A 16,689-nucleotide genomic window follows, 5' to 3' on the forward strand; every position below is an offset into this window, starting at 1 on the left:
ATACCACCGACAAGGTCACGTACCTGTATTTTCCCCATACCCCCTGGTTTTCAGACACACGCAGTTTGTTTGACAGTGTTTCTTGTTTTCCATCAGAACAATCCTGTAAGTTTAGAACCAGTCGTTTGGGAATGCCCTCACCGTACATGAATGGAAGGGCAGTAATAGCGAGTATGTCGCTGGGCATTCGCAGAAGTCTCCAGTCCTTCTAGTGTCTCCTTGTAACTGTTCCGACCAGCTGACACGTCGAAACATTGAACAGACCCCCCACCTTTGGTATCTTTCTGACATGGAATACATTAGGCGAGACAGCTCTTGGCAGTCAGGTGTGTTCGCTTCAGTTTCCGTGTTCCCCACGACCTTCGCATCTTAGGATGGTTAGACCCAATGTTTTTGAAGCCTGGGCAATAAAGAATTTCATGATAGTCTGTTGACTGACGCAGCCTATTATACAACAGAGCACGACCTGGAACTGGCGACAATTTTTCCCGATACATGTAATCGTCCGCCAGTTTAGAACTTAGCGCACTCAGGAATGGTCCACTGGACTCCGACTGATCTTGGCAATACCTTATTTGACTTAAGTAGCGCAATTCAGTGTGAAACAAGAAAAACTACCCACCTGCTGATAAGCCTTTTAAAACGACAGTGCAGTTGGCGTCTTTACTTTGGAATAATGAAGCAACTGAAAGGTGGTGCAGTGTGTCAAAACCTGAGCTTGAAAGCACACATTCGGGCAACACACGTACAGTTTATCCTTGCCGATAATGATGCTGTGTAACAATGAGAAATGGCCAATCAAAACCCTGAAAATCAAACAACTAGGAATGAGGCATCATGATGACTGTTTAAACCACGTACACTATGCAAGGTCGATGCGATTGAAAGGATGGACCTCTAAGTGATCCTCAAGTGACTGATGTCAGCACAACCAATCGAACGGTTATGCCCTCATTCGTTTCCACCTACTCAATCAATTGAGTAAACTGGAGACGAGTATAAATCTTACGGAAAAACGGATCCGCAGCCCTGAGTGCGACGGCTTATCCAAGGCTGAACTATGCTTACCAAAGTATCGTAGAGAAATGCAAAAATCTAACGGCGATGCATACCTCCTGTGAGCAATTTGGCTTGGAGCTGACAATAATCCCATTTATTGTGAAACTGATCCGCCGGCCATATATGGTCACATAGTTGGACACAGTGAAGGAATTTAGTGACTAATGCTGTTGTGTGAAGTATGTAGAGAAAGCCATCGAGTCTCGCAGACTGTCAATCATGAAAAGTGAGTTGTTCATGCGGACATGTTTACAAAATTGTGAACAAACAGAAGCGGGATGAGTGAGCCCAGAGACATAGTTCGTCAGAAACAAACCGTAGATGGCACATAAAACCCTGTTAACAGATAAACGAGTCAATGACTGCATTGCATTATCTCGTAGAACCAGAACGCGAAGTAAGTGGGCATATAAGGCCTAACGAAAATATGCAGCGTCTGCTTTTTACAACCCAGTAAAGATGGGCATGCATACAAGTCAAACTCTAAGTCAGACTGGTACGGTAACAATGGAGAGAAATCGTGAAATAACCTCAAATAGGTGATGCAGATCAGTCGGCAGGAATACAGGGAACTGTACGAAGGGAGAACGAACAAATTTCGGGTAGAGCTCATCTCCGACGATTGTTGCGCATATCCTTGCCCGTCCCGTAATCGGACCGGTAACGATGAATATTCTTTGCGACATCGTCAGAGTCGTCACTATCTTCATCCTCATCGTTTGAGTCGTCTTCCTCGTCTTCATCCGACCCGGATGCGTCATCTTCACCATCCTCTTCAAACAAAGCTGCGTTTGCATCGAATTCGATGTCGTTATTTTCCTCCAACTTCACGGTGTCTGGAATTTCGCCTGTAGTAGAAAGTGACGCAGGTGAACGGATCACAAAAGAAATTACGAGAGCTTGTGAAGACTCTTAACATATACAGGGGTAAAATTTCCTTACCCAGTGATTTCAAAGTTCGAGCTTCGTCGTTTAAGTACTTCATGATCACATCAGCCTTTTTGTCCTGGTAGTCCCTCAAACCGACGAGAATAATATCACCGTTGCTGATCCACACCTAAGGTAAGAACATTTCAGCGGATAAGTAAGGAAAAGTACAAAGCAAAATCTCATAAGGGAAGTAACAGGGCGATTGGTAGTTGGATAGATCAAACCGGATGGGCCACTGACTCACGTAAAAACAACCTAGGGCCAAACCCTCCTTAGTCACAGTTTCCGTGGATATCGGTCAACGTCTTGATGCTACAGGGGGCGAGACGGCCGAAGTGGTTGAAGCGCGAAATTACTGATCGGAAGGTCCGTGGTTTGAATCCGCCCTCTACCTCTCGACTTCCCCTGTCTAGGCTTGGGCAACCTGGCAGTATCCCAGCCATCGTGCAACCTTCTGGTGCAATGGCAGTTAGGCACCGGAAGGGTGCTACAGCTGAACGATCTTGATGCTACATAGGCTTTTGTTCCACAAACAAATACGTCGAGACAATGTCCCTTAGAGATCCGCCAGCTGAACCACGGCGGCTTGGTAGCTTCACCAAACTGTAGCAGAGGAGGATTCAATCTAATAATAGCAGTCACAAGGTGAACCAAAATGACGCAAGTAAAACAGTGGATCCCTCTGTTCTACCAAGAAAAAGCACGCCAATAGGGAGATGCTAATATTCCGCATCAGTAAAAGCGAAAACCGATAACTGAACGAAACCCGTTGTTTGAGTACATTAATCAGGGTCAACTGTCGGCTACAAAAGTACATATGCCTATTCGGTCTATACTGCCGAATGCGCACTTGTTTAGTGCGGGTTCGCGTTGACGTAATGTAATAAGATTGAGAAAGACACTATTCAGTCGGTCCGATATGAACATGCTGCTAGAGTGATGATGATGGCTTCCATATCTTGCCACGAGCATTCATCCGCTGAACCTTACAGTTCAGCTGTGCTTTGGGCGAGATGGCTTAGTGGTCAATGTACGAACTTATTGACCAGAAGGTCTGTTGTTTGAACCCGACCCCTGCGTCTAGACTTTTCCTGTCCAGGCTTGGGCAAACTGGCAGTGTTCCAGCTCTCGTGATTCCTTCGGGTGGCATGGAATCTAGACACCGAAAGGGTGTTACACGTGAACGATTATTTTTTATTATTTTAAGTGATAACAACATACCATCCACAAAACTGTTTCCTCCGTTAGTCTCTAACGGGTCACAATTTCATTCGCGCCAATGTATAAGGCAGCCAGTCTTGTTTACTGATCACAAGGGATGTGATGTGGGGATAGTCTCGCATCGAATACGAAAGCAAGTATATATTATACCGCAAATGTGTTACTGTGAAGACTTTGGGAGAGAGCGACATTGATGCTGACACTTATCGTTCACTGGCCTATGTCAAGTATTCTGAGGTGCCTACACCTCCAAGCGCTCACTAAGACCATCAGGAAAGACACTAACACCACGGACGCCACTGATTTCGATTAGCCACCGTTTCTTGCAACCTCTCCAGCCAAGCACAGGTGGGGTCACGGGGAACTCATCCTGGGAAGCGTATAACACAAACCACATACAAACTCCTCGTAATCTCTTTCACACCCTTCCGCAAGTCATACGTTATCCGCCTCGCGGTCCGCATGCATAGCACATGACCAGGCCATCGTAGTCGGTCGTGCTGGATGTTTTCCCCGATTGAAGTTCCTGCCGCAAAACCGAATAACCGCTCTCTAGAAACCGTTGACGCCATCCGAAACCGCCAACGCTTCTGAGTCATCGGTAGTGAAAAACCTGAAGAGGGGTCATATCTATGTCCGCAGAGACAACGCCTCGCACCCATACAACGACGCAACCCTGTAGCAACTATAGCCTTGTACACGCGACTCTCCGGACCCAGTGATATGTCTTTTTCACGCCACAAGTCAGGCGAATTGGCAAACATGATTCGGGCCTTTGAGATTCGTGCACTGGCTTCAACAGACACATTGCCATCAAGGATAATAATAGGACTACCGAGGTATGTAGTGTTCCACGATCTCCAGTGATTCTCCTTGAATTGTTAGGTGTATGTTTAGAGACTGCACCTTCTGAAGCATGACTTTGCACTTTGAAGATGCAAGACGCATGCCGAAAGATGGCATGACGGTGGTCAGTCTGTTCAACAGGGCTTGTGCTTCGCTTTGGTTTTCAAACGTGAGGGCGATGTCACCTGCGAGCTCCAGATCTATAAGTCTCTCACCAGCAACAATTTGAATATCGGGGTTTTCTAGACCTTCCAGTGTTCGCCTCATTGTTCCATCAATGATGAAGTTGAACAAGAATGGAGAGAGTAGACTTCCTTGCCGGACATCACTTTTCGTAAAGTAGCTTTCGGAGAGTTCACCGTACACTCTCACACGCCCAGAAGTATATGAATATAGGGGTCGGATTGTGTTGACAAACTTCTGAGACATATCCTGTTGAGCAAATGTGGTTAACAGTACTGATCAGTCGACAAAATCGAACGCCGCAGCCTTTGAAGTCAATGAATACGTAAGGGATTGCTCTAACACCTGATAGAGTGTGAAGACGTGGTCAAAGCAGCCTCTACCCGGTCGAAATCCCGCTTGATCCCCACGGGTCAAGGTTTCGCACGCGTAAGACGACGAAGAATCAGTGAGGTTAGAAGCCATGTCACAACAGGAGTCAAATTAACACCTCTGTGATTAATACATCCACTGAGAGTACCTTTTTGGAAATGGGTACTATAATCGATTCCCCCCAATTGTCTGAAACGGTCGCCTTCACCCAGATAGACCCAACTAGGCTAGATGGGGATGGGCTGAAAGGCCCACCGCCATCCCTGAAAAGAGCAGATGGAAGGTCGTCAGAACCAGCTGCACGATGACACTTGGGTAGAGAAATACATTCGGATAGTTCTGAGGTTGGAGGCGGCCCCATATCTATCGCCCACCTTTCTGTTGAAGGCCAGGATTCTGGATGGGAGGTCGCAGGTGGCCAGCTGAATCGCTGATCAAAGTACCGTGCCCAGCGGTCCAAACGTTCCGCTTTGCTACATATCGGGGAGCCCTTTTGGTCTCTGATTATTTCGCTGACAAGAGGTTCCCAAGAACAGTCGAACGGACCAATTGAAACAGCTTTCAGATATTTCCAACAATCTTACCTCGGGGCAGATCGATAGGGTATATACGAATAGTCTTTTCGTTTCACAGCTGTTTCAGTGAGAGGCATGCCGTTAGGATGTAGGTTGAAGATGACCTACCAGCTGGATGGCCTTCCAGCTGGTAGGCCATCTTTCTCATCATTCTTCCACCGATGACGAAGCTGAACAAGAACGGAGGGGGTGGGCCTCCTTGTCGTACCCCACTTTTTGTAGCGAAGCTTTCGGTGAGCTCACCGTACACTCTCACACGCCCAGAAGTATATGAATATAGGGGTCGGATTGTGTTGACAAACTTCTGAGACATATCCTGTTGAGCAAATGTGGTTAACAGTACTGATCAGTCGACAAAATCGAACGCCGCAGCCTTTGAAGTCAATGAATACGTAAGGGATTGCTCTAACACCTGATAGAGTGTGAAGACGTGGTCAAAGCAGCCTCTACCCGGTCGAAATCCCGCTTGATCCCCACGGGTCAAGGTTTCGCACGCGTAAGACGACGAAGAATCAGTGAGGTTAGAAGCCATGTCACAACAGGAGTCAAATTAACACCTCTGTGATTAATACATCCACTGAGAGTACCTTTTTGGAAATGGGTACTATAATCGATTCCCCCCAATTGTCTGAAACGGTCGCCTTCACCCAGATAGACCCAACTAGGCTAGATGGGGATGGGCTGAAAGGCCCACCGCCATCCCTGAAAAGAGCAGATGGAAGGTCGTCAGAACCAGCTGCACGATGACACTTGGGTAGAGAAATACATTCGGATAGTTCTGAGGTTGGAGGCGGCCCCATATCTATCGCCCACCTTTCTGTTGAAGGCCAGGATTCTGGATGGGAGGTCGCAGGTGGCCAGCTGAATCGCTGATCAAAGTACCGTGCCCAGCGGTCCAAACGTTCCGCTTTGCTACATATCGGGGAGCCCTTTTGGTCTCTGATTATTTCGCTGACAAGAGGTTCCCAAGAACAGTCGAACGGACCAATTGAAACAGCTTTCAGATATTTCCAACAATCTTTACATCTTCCATTTCTTCGAACTTTCGAGTCCACCAAGCTTCGCGATCTGCACGGAAACTCAGTTTCACCTGGCGAAGGGTGATATGTCAGGTGGAGATGTGTTTGAGACCAGGAGGAATCTGTCACCAGATCTCCAGCATGACACGCTCCGATCAGAGATGCAATGTTTGGACGAGGCTGGTTGGGTTGTACCGCAAACAGACCTTCCGCCAGGCGTTCAAGGAGCTGGTTCTGATAGTCACGTGTGTGTGCGTTTTGCGTGTTCTTGAAAGGCGCAAGCAAAAGCAGCAGCGTAGAAGCGCATGGTTGGAGTTCACGCTGAAGTTCCAGAAGGAGCGGCCACCGTAACTGACAGTAATGTGGTCTATTCAGATTTGGGGCTGGTTTTCTGGTGGACATCTCGTTGTCAAGCGATTTTCACGGTTCCGGAAGTTCGTACTGCAAAGGAACAGTCTGCGATCGGCACATATCTGAAGTGAGCGATCACATTGTCCACCCGTCCCGTGTCCAATACAGGACAACCACCCAATCGGGCCTCATCGGCGCTTAGTCTGCATACCTGTGCGCTCATGTCACCAGCAACCACAACCTTAAGACAGCGGTGTTAGGCTGGAAACCCGAGTATATTACCAATTTTACGGAACTCGTCGCCACACATGTTACAACCCCCAACCTGGACAGCCAGGAGACTGTGTTCGTCAGACCTCTACCCACTGACCTACCTGTTATGAGACTGTGTCGCTCAGACATCCCCCCAGTATAGCTCAATGGGTCACCGAGGTATAAAAACCGTCACAGCACGGTTTCGGAGGAATGGACACAAGTTAGTTATTTAGCAGCGTCACTAGCCCTGACACAGAAAGCTGATCCGGTGCATTACTAGGGCACGAGTGCCGTCGAATGGTTGACAACAGGAAAACTGACAACCCTCACCGATGCTACGTTTATCCACGAGAACCTACAAGCATAACCACCGGGTTATCGGTAACACTACATAACCAAAAAGGGGCTTCATATGAAAGGCTGCTTCAACACGCGAGGTAAATAGCTTAGCCAACACCACCCACGGAGTACGATAGCTCATCTACCGTGTTTTGAACAATTCGGCTACCGTTAACAGCCGATTTGGCCAATTCAAATAGCTCGGCCGACTAAAATGGAATGCCAGCCACCGAAGACGCATGGCCTGTTCCCTGTATTTGCATATGCCACAATTCTCGCCAGTGATACCACGAATTGTAAATACTCCTCTTACCGTCATTGGTGATAGCATCATGAACGCGTTGAGTGTCATGTGCTTAAAACGAGACGAATGGACACATCATGCTACCCTTGATCCCTTCTTAATGACCCAACCGGACAATCACACTATTACCCATTCTGTTCACTTGGTTATTCTGATCACTGCTTTATCAATTTACTCCACTGGTTTTCTTCCAAAACCCACTTTCTCCTCGTGTCTTATATCCCGCTGACTTAGAATTTTCGGCAATTATCTCTGGGAACGTCGTTCTTCAGAGTATTCTCCATTGTTCGCAGATCAGTTTACTACTGTATGAGCTGGTTTATTCCCGTTTTGAAATCATGAAAACAATCAACCCCAAATAGCTTAACTATGCGTGCCTTGAGATCATAAAGAGAAAAGATTGAACAGACGTTGGCAAGTGCATTCTTAGTCCTTGATAACGTTGCTGCGGGTACTGCTTGCCCAAATACGGTCGACAGAGTCAAGTATTAATTCATTACATGAAAGACATCCTACCTATTGGAAATACCAATCGGAAGTCGTTCTTTCTGGAGCCTGTTCAGAGCAGTCACTCGCAAAATTTCTTTATCTACACTTCCTTCCACACTAGAATTGACAGATCGCCTCGCAAGAAAAAACCAAACATCCTCACTCAAACTTTTGCCTTCAATTCGCATCTTTATCCACTAGCTTCGTGCCAATTTATTCAGGCACTCCAACCCACTTACATTTGCAAATTATCACCAGGGTTGTGTGCGTCTCTTATCGGAACTTAACACTTCCAAACCAACTTCCTCGGATGGTATTCCTCCCGTTTTGTTCCGTAATTGTGCTCCTGAACGTGCCCAGCGCTCTGTTTAACTCCGACTGTGCAACAACCGGATACATTTAGCAGCACTATGCGGTCAAAGGATTCCCATGGTTTCAGGAGTCAGAATTGTGAAAAACGATCATTGATGAATACCCACTGATCGTCCGTCTATCACCAGATCCATGACGACCTTCTGATTGAAATTCATTAACTGCGGGTCCGTGTGCTAGCGTGTCAGTGGCAACGACAACAATGTGTGAACTTGTATACTGCTGCAAAGGATCAGCCACTGCGTCGGAAAGTATGTCTTGACAGCATTCGAAGCAAAACTTTTTTGGATCACAGGCAAACGAAAATTATCCAGCGGAAGACCTCTCATTTTGATACTTTTAAAGAATTGGCCCAACGAACCGAAAAGAGGCGAGTACGAAAGGGTATTCAGCCAAACAGAGGTGCCTCTGCTTGACGGAACGACAACCTGAGACCCAGAAAATCCATCAGCAGCGGTCTCTGGATTATCAGAGGAGCGCTGCCAAGAGCAAGAAAAGTGACAAAGTTGTCAAGCAAATTACAGCATTCGTGTCCTCAATCCAAAGTGGAGGGAGCCCACAGTAGATCCTGCTCTGCTGGCTTCAGAATTTGCGTGGTAAATGCAACCAAACGAAACGGGCTTCAGGGGTTAAAGCTTTATTTCAAGGTGCATAAAGGGTGATAAGACAGGGACGTGCAGTTCTCAGAAGGGTAGTACATGGCAAATAGAGTCCTCAGTCTTAGTAGTGAGACGCATAAGGTAATTTCAGTGAAATGACTAGAGGAGGGTGAGATAGATGAAAGTGAAAGTTCTTAGGCGAAAGCTACACTACTACTACTACTACTACAACCGAATAACAAACAAAAACGCATGAGTTATCCAGAATGTTCATACTGTGAGGCAGTACAGAAACAGTACGAGAACGTAGGTGTCCAGAAGGTCACAACTGCCAAGATGGGCTAAAATCCTGTGAGCTGAATCTTTTGGAGCTTGGTCCAGTTCAAGAATATGGGAGCAGACGTTCACGATCTCCAACAGGAGCTGAGAGAACGATCACTTCTGATCGCGCACTGAGTCAAGAGCCAGTTTTCATATGAAAGACTGTGACAGTGATTTAAGGGCTCCCTGGTGCTCAAACTAATGGGAAAAGTGAATGCGTCACTTGTGTTACACTATGGCGCCACCAGATGACGGTTCCAATAGGTGGACAATACCCATTTGGTCAATGTCCAGAAAAACACAACTGACCTTTTTGCGTAGCTTTCCGCGGATGTGACATAGCCGCTTCACGCCGTCGAAGCAATAGGCTTCTAAGCGTCCGTTCCCAAGTAGTCGTTCGACTTTTGCGTATTCTACAAAGAGCGAAATTGAAGACAAATAGGTTGTCAACTCAGGTGGAACAACCTGATGGGTACAGATAAGTATCAAGAGTAGTCAGAAAACGAATTTGCTGACTGGAAGGGCCCTGGTTCGAACCCGATCTCTGCATCTCGAACTCTCCCTCGATATATATATATACATATATATATGTATATATATATATGATATAAAGTTTTTCAGTTGCAAGGTCTGCGGAGAATACTTCGGATCCAATGGTCAGGTAAAATCTGGAGCATTGGGGTTCTCAAATGTGTCAACGGAACGGAACCTTGATCCTAGCTAGGGCAAAAAGCCAAGTAAAACCAATGACCAAATCCCGAAGCATCTCATTTATGGTTACTTGAGGGATTGGGCTAGAACTCCGAAATCCCACTATTGCAAGCCCACAGGTAGGTCATAAAAACAGTTATCTTGGTCTCGGATCTTGGGAGAATCTAGTACTTGACGAAGCGGCCTGGAGAACTGCCGCCTGCACAGCGCATCATTGGTAATGGCCGTACAACGTCCGCCCACATCCCTGAGTAGAACCACACACGTCGGTCATCACGCTAAAAGGCCATGACAGTACCAATGAGTTGCCCCCTCCCATTTCTAAGCAGAACGTGCCGAAGTCTGATCCAACTGTCGATCGTCTGCAAGACTCGCCCGTTATACTACGAGATGACAGCACTGGTAGGTATCCGATCACGGCTTTGCTGTCAATAAAAAAGGTTGTTCACCCTTCCGATGCCAAGCTGCCATGCTACCCGAAGCGCGAAGATCCTGAGATGCTGTTGCCCAAAGACGGACGGTTGAGAAGCCCGGATTGTAGTAATTTGTCTGAGGAATTGTAGCGGCACACTGGAACTTAGACGAATGGACGGATAAAGCCAGCGCCTGGCTGTGGAACTAGTGCTGGTGCTTATCATCAAATCACCATGCTTATGATGGCTGCTGGCTCTCGTATGTTTGTCCGCCAACTTTATTCTATCGGGCTCGAATAGGCCCCAAAAACTGGCACGCGGTACCCCTCCGCAGACATTTAGTGGATCGATTTATGTTGACTGGCAGGTCTATTTCGGATACCAGTTAACCACCATATTTATCACTGACAATATCAATTTTTTGCTGGTTCCTAGTTGCAGTTATTAGGGAATGCCTCAGTGAGAACTGGGAAGCAAAGGAGCTATTCACTATGGATGGACACTATACCACAGGAGGCAGTGAGTACTCCTTAGATAAGGTGCAGATGAAGTTGTGCGAGGGAGTATAGAACGCTGGTCAGTGAATGAGATTTTCGGCAATTAGATGAAAAACGCTGGGAACCGATTGAAAAGTCACCGTTTTCGGAAGTTTGGTAACAATCGGTAGATTTATTGCTAAGCAAAATTTCACTTTTGACACAAAAGCTTCGTCAGGCCAAGTGACTAGATTACGAGGTTGGTCGAGATTTTAGGCGGAAGGAGATCCAATCAGCTAAGTCAAACTAAATCTCTGTTAGGTCTTGACCGAGGGATTTTGTGTGTTAGGGGGCGTGACCAAGTGTTAGGCCGGTGGGGAAACCTACATAGATTTGGGTCCAGTCTAAAGTTTGGTTCTTCTGGTTGCCCAGCAACAAAGCTACCGATTGTTACCAAACTTTTCCGACGAGATTTTAGGCAATTCGACTAGGTCGTTAACCATGAAACTCATTGCCTTTCGGACTCCAGCCACGGAGCCGTACAACGTTCGGTTTCAGTCTTTTAGCATCGACGTTCAATATCGTCCGCCGTTTCCAGGTTGTTTGTTCTCAATCTGCTCCTGAACCCGATCCAGTCAAAGCAAATAAAACAGATAAGAGGGATTGGTCAAGCGGAATTCATAGGACATATTCAGGTTTCTGTAAGTGCCGTTCTGTAATAAACCCTAACAAGTCTTCCCACTGCTGCACAAAACGCACTGGGGAATTCCTCACAGTAGCTACAATCAAACGCAAGAGATGATTCGTAAAAACAATGTTGAATGCGCATAGAGGTAGGATATCTCCGACTCGAACAAGCCGGTCTTCTGATCTATAGAGAAGCACTGCTCGAACTGCCATGCGTTAATAGTCTCCTTAATAGATTTTGCAGACCGATAAACACCACTCTGGCCTTTGATATCCAGCTGACATGTAACTTACAGTGTGGAAAATAATCAACCGGTTCGGAACCAGCAAGTTAAATTTTGGTGGTAATTAAGAGCCATTGGTCCAACTGAGTCCATGACTGTCTTGTGGTTGGTAGTTTCCAAGTAACTCGATGAGAGTTAATGTTGCAAGTTCGTACTTGCCAGGAGCAGACAATGGTCTGTACACAACTGAAATTCTTCCCCATTATTCGTAAGTTGAACAACAACTCCATTTTCACTATCTAGTTGTGTTGCTCCCGGGCTTAATCATCGAACCTGAGCGTTCGTATCAATCGCTAGGATGATTATACCTGTTCTTTGTGCTGACGGTAGCAGTAAAACCCGTCTTCCTCAGAGCAGGGACTGCAGTCTTTTAGAGAGCATGCTTACGCGACACCGTTTGGCGCATCGACCCACGCCAATCCTGATCGAACCAGACAAACATACAGCGAAAATGCGACTGTTTACTGGGATCCGGTCAAGTAAAGTGCCTTCAGCTTTGGGTCCGAGTGCAAGTCCCACACTGTGGATACCATGATCCATCGGGTTAGGATCACTAGATACTCGGCACTAAAATGAACTTTCACAGAAAAACCAGAAGTTCTATTTGCTGACATTAACCGGAGTACGCCGTTTATCAACCAGCAGAAGGGAGACACCTAGGCAGTTGCCTTGGTTTGGTTTTTGATAAAGGAAACAAGCTGTTGTGTGCTAGGACCAAGATCACTTCCTCTTCAGTAGTAACGGTTGTAACCTGGGTCGTCGCCATGCTACCTGGCGCGGCATACGGTCCTATGCATCCACACAAACTAATCACATTAGCTACAAATGGCGAGGTTGTGTTCAGGACTGCTACACCCATTAGTATGCACCGAAATTCTGACAACTTTTGGTGCATGCACAACCACAAGATAAAAGCACCACAGGAGAGATTGCCTAATCAAGCTGTTTATCACCAAGCCGGAAGGGCCTTGAATCACACTGGGCAAACATAGCAGAGCGTGATATACACAGGAGCGTTAAACAGGTGTTTGAAACAAGCGGCGTGCGTATTGGATCTCTGTCAAATCGTTCCAGTTGCTTGACATGAGGAGCTGTCATCAGTATGCAGAATAATCCAACCCTATTATTAACGAGTAACATCACCAACCGCCTCCAAGGTGACTCAGGATTATGAGAGCGAATGTGCTGCAGTACCCGGGAACGCCCAGAAGCTATTCCACCTCATCGATACCACTGATGCTAAACGATACGATAGATCCAGCCGGAATTCAGTTGAATCTTCTGATAAAATCAACCCAGTCGCTAATGTTGGGGACGTGCTAGCTTCTGCTAGCCTCTGTTCCCTAGAACCTGGTGTGACGAAATCGCTTCCCACCCTAGACTGGATCTATAATCGTCCGGATATTCAAAAAAAAAGTCCGTAGTGCAACTAAAGACGGTCTCGCCTTATGTCAAATACATCCCAACTCCTGACCTCAATTATTCTTTGCAGGGTAATTAACTGGCGTGAAGACAAAATAAGAGCAACGAGCGGACTTTAACCCTGGTCGAGGTTGCACTGATCAAATTTCCACCCCTCACCAGACTCTAAAACACTGTCGCATCTACCAGCAACTAACAATCGTGACTTTCTGTACAAATGTTCGGCTATCGATTCTGTTGACCGTCCATATGGGTATAAGGTGCTGGACATATAGGTCGTTGGCAGTAAGGAGTTATACGACGAATTCTACAGGGAATAGGGACAACGGAGGCTGTAATGTGGGACAGGTCATTTGAAGCTATCGGGGGTTAATTTTGTTTAATTTTACTGAACAAACTTGTATTTGGGGCAGCGATTAGGTGGTTGGCAGCTAAGTAAATGGGGAAGGCCCAATTGGAAGAGTGGGAGAGGTTGATAAACAAAAGGTAGTGACACTTCCCGGTTATCCAGGCCGATGGTGGTTGGCCAGGCTAACCTTAAATTAAAGGTTTCACTCACTGGTCAATAGCAAGACTTGTCCCCTGGTGCCAGACTAAAAAGTCTGAAACGCGAGACAATGGCTGTCAGATTTTTATGGCCCTGAAACCAGTGACTCAATGCTCCAGACCACTTGGTTACAACAGGCTGCTCTGGTTCAACGGTGCCGTCAATAAGGGAGAGGAGCCTGAGTGAAGTAGCCGCGCATGGCAGATGCCTCACTGGGTTCGTGGATAGGTTTATCTGTCGGGGCAGGATGGAGTAGTGGTTAGAGCGCGAATTTCCTGGTCGTAAGGTCTGTGGTTCGAACCCGAACTCTGCCTCATGACTTCCCCTGTCTGGGCTTGGGCAATCTGGCAGTATCACAGCCCTTCAGGTGGCATGGCAGCTATGCACCGAAAGGGTGTTACGAACCGTCATAATATGCCGGCGGCCAGAATACCGGCGATTGGGATGTATACATTTTAGATCCGACCTTTTCTAACCTACCTTCATTCATAGACCAACGCCGCTGAATCGATACACACGGAGACGCTGATCGCCCACACTCCTGCTACGGCATGCCTCCACGCCGCTCTATAAAGCAACTTCTCCCAGTAGGAGACCGGCTATTCTTCATCGGTTCACTTTATTTTGGCAGTCCCGGGACGTAGCTTTAAGGGACGGTGTTCCAGCGAACGTAATTTCGATTAAAAATGTGACACATTTTGTAGCTAATGTTTCAGATACTGGCTGTTACCACTGAACCTATTTTTCTACTGATAGCAATATGATCAGTTTCCACAAAATTCTGTGCCCTCCGTGAAAGGCCCAAGAATTTAAATATGAAAGCCAGTTTCACTATCAACACGTCACTGAGGAAAGCACTCTTAAGCCCCTTTCATTCTGAGGGAATCTTCAAGGTATAAACCTTGGATAAGCCCGCAGATTTGAATCGTCGGTCTGCATTCTTCTACGGTTTAAAAACGAGACATAGTTTCGTATCCAGACGCACGTCTTAGGTCTCCATTCACCATCATCACAAAATACAACCTGCCATTGGAATGGCACTCGGCCGCTCAAGACACGTACTACTGGTGTGCCCTATGGGACTGGAGTATTCATTATTTCCGACAAGTTGGTTCACTGGACTAGCAAGCGCACCGAGACCCGCCACTGCAGGTTACCCTGAATTAGTAGATTATGTGCAGGGAAGATATAAAAAACCTTTTTACGGTTCGGTGAGTTATTGTCTGAGCGAAACCAGTTTATCCGAAGAGTTCCGAGTTAAGGAGTGAGTCCAACCTTTGAATACCAGTAACAACCCAGTAAGACTTGGCGGTTGACTGGGATCGTCTCTGGCAGCCAAGACATAATATCTACCCATCCATTACAGAAAGCGAACTTACTGTACTGTTGGACACTTACTCCTCTAGCGTGATATCGTCTAGGATGAAGTCGTTTCGGGAACGCCGTATAAGCTTCCAGAGGAAAGATCGGAATAGTTTTCAAGTGTAATTTGGACATCACAGGGGCTGCTCAGCGATCAGCAGGCATAAGCCTTTTCCCGTGAATAATATGAAAATCGACACGGCAAGAGACCAATCGAGTACTGTCAAGATGCGCTATCGATTACCTCATAAAAGGCACATCGTAAACTAGGTGCAGAACTTTATAACACTTTATCATACAGTTGACCGAAGTTGCCTACTATTTGTGTCCTTATGGTATATTGGAAGGTCTTCGAATGTCACTTTCCCATATGAATTCTATGGGAATTCCCTAACGGTTGAGATAATTTACACAAAGATTCCTTGGAAAACTTTGTAAGTCGCACTCAACTGCAAGCACACATGTTTAAATAATCCCGTCGACACTCACCTTGTCCAGCTTCCTTGTAAATCAGTTCACGCTTTTGGCTTTCGTTCTCATTTTTCCCGCGGCGACGGTTCTTTCCACCTTTCCCTATAATCCACAAACGTTAATAAATAATCGCGTTCAACACAATGCGATAACAGGGCAGACGGTAGCCCAACACACCTTTATTTTTCGGCATCACTCAGAGTGCGTCGAACACTTCAAAATTCCCGCAATTTGTGCCGCACGTGCTGTAGGACAACAGATTCCAATCATTGGTTGTACCTACAAATGAGAAGCTGAGGGCTCGTAGAGTGGGTATGTTTGTGTTACGCCCGCTCGTATGCGTGTAAATAGGGCTTAATGTGGCCTAACCATTGCCACTTAGGGTGACTTGCCAGAGGTAACGACAACCAAGAGAGAACGAGTTGCGACCACATGGTATGCACGGGCATCACGGGTTACCGGATTCATGGACTAACGGATAGGATCGAGTCTTTCACCAAGGTTTCCCTGGTCGGGTATGTCCATGTATTTCAGCGGCCTCCTTCCACCTGAAGGCCCCAAACGAAAAATGGCGATATGGGCTTTCGAGCGAAAGAGAAACAATTGGATGCAATTGATGTTGGATGGGCGAGTGAGGGACATCCTTCATTGAAAGGGGAAATCATGGCACAAAGGCCTTACCAAGGTGGTGTTTGAATGTAGTGGATGAGAGAGGCGTTGGAGTAATGGATCCTTGGATTTTATTACACAGGATAAATCTGACCAGGATTAGAAGCTTCGCCTCGAGCATATCACGAAGCATTGGAAGTAGAGTTGATGGTGGGTTGGCCGAGATGAAGGGGTAAAGGCAGAAGGTAGCTTGGGACAGTTTTGCAATGACAACAACAGAGGAGATTAAAGCTGAGTGGGTTAAATTCAGAAGAGAGATGACCAAAATGATACCAATAAGAGAATTTTTCACTGGCACTCCGTCGAATATTCTTATCTGAATGTTTATCACATCGGGGCAAGTGGGCTGCAGAACGTTGAACTGCTGGGGGGTGAGGTAGACAAGTAGTGGATAGAAATGGGATATGTTACG

The 16,689-nt window shown here is 46.6% G+C and overlaps 1 protein-coding gene across 1 annotated transcript; it reads right to left on the reverse strand.

Moving 5' to 3' along the window:
- Positions 1-1,128: 1,128 nt before the first annotated feature.
- T265_05960 (hypothetical protein) lies at positions 1,129-15,833 on the reverse strand (the record flags this gene model as incomplete). Its single annotated transcript, XM_009171107.1, has 6 exons — positions 1,129-1,907; positions 2,002-2,116; positions 5,774-6,526; positions 9,545-9,648; positions 15,627-15,710; positions 15,786-15,833. 6 exons carry the CDS (start codon positions 15,799-15,801, stop codon positions 1,669-1,671), a joined length of 1,311 nt encoding a protein of 436 aa, XP_009169371.1.
- Positions 15,834-16,689: the final 856 nt, after the last annotated feature.

Source organism: Opisthorchis viverrini, assembly GCF_000715545.1.
Source record: "Opisthorchis viverrini unplaced genomic scaffold opera_v5_118, whole genome shotgun sequence".
Lineage (NCBI taxonomy): Eukaryota > Metazoa > Platyhelminthes > Trematoda > Opisthorchiida > Opisthorchiidae > Opisthorchis > Opisthorchis viverrini.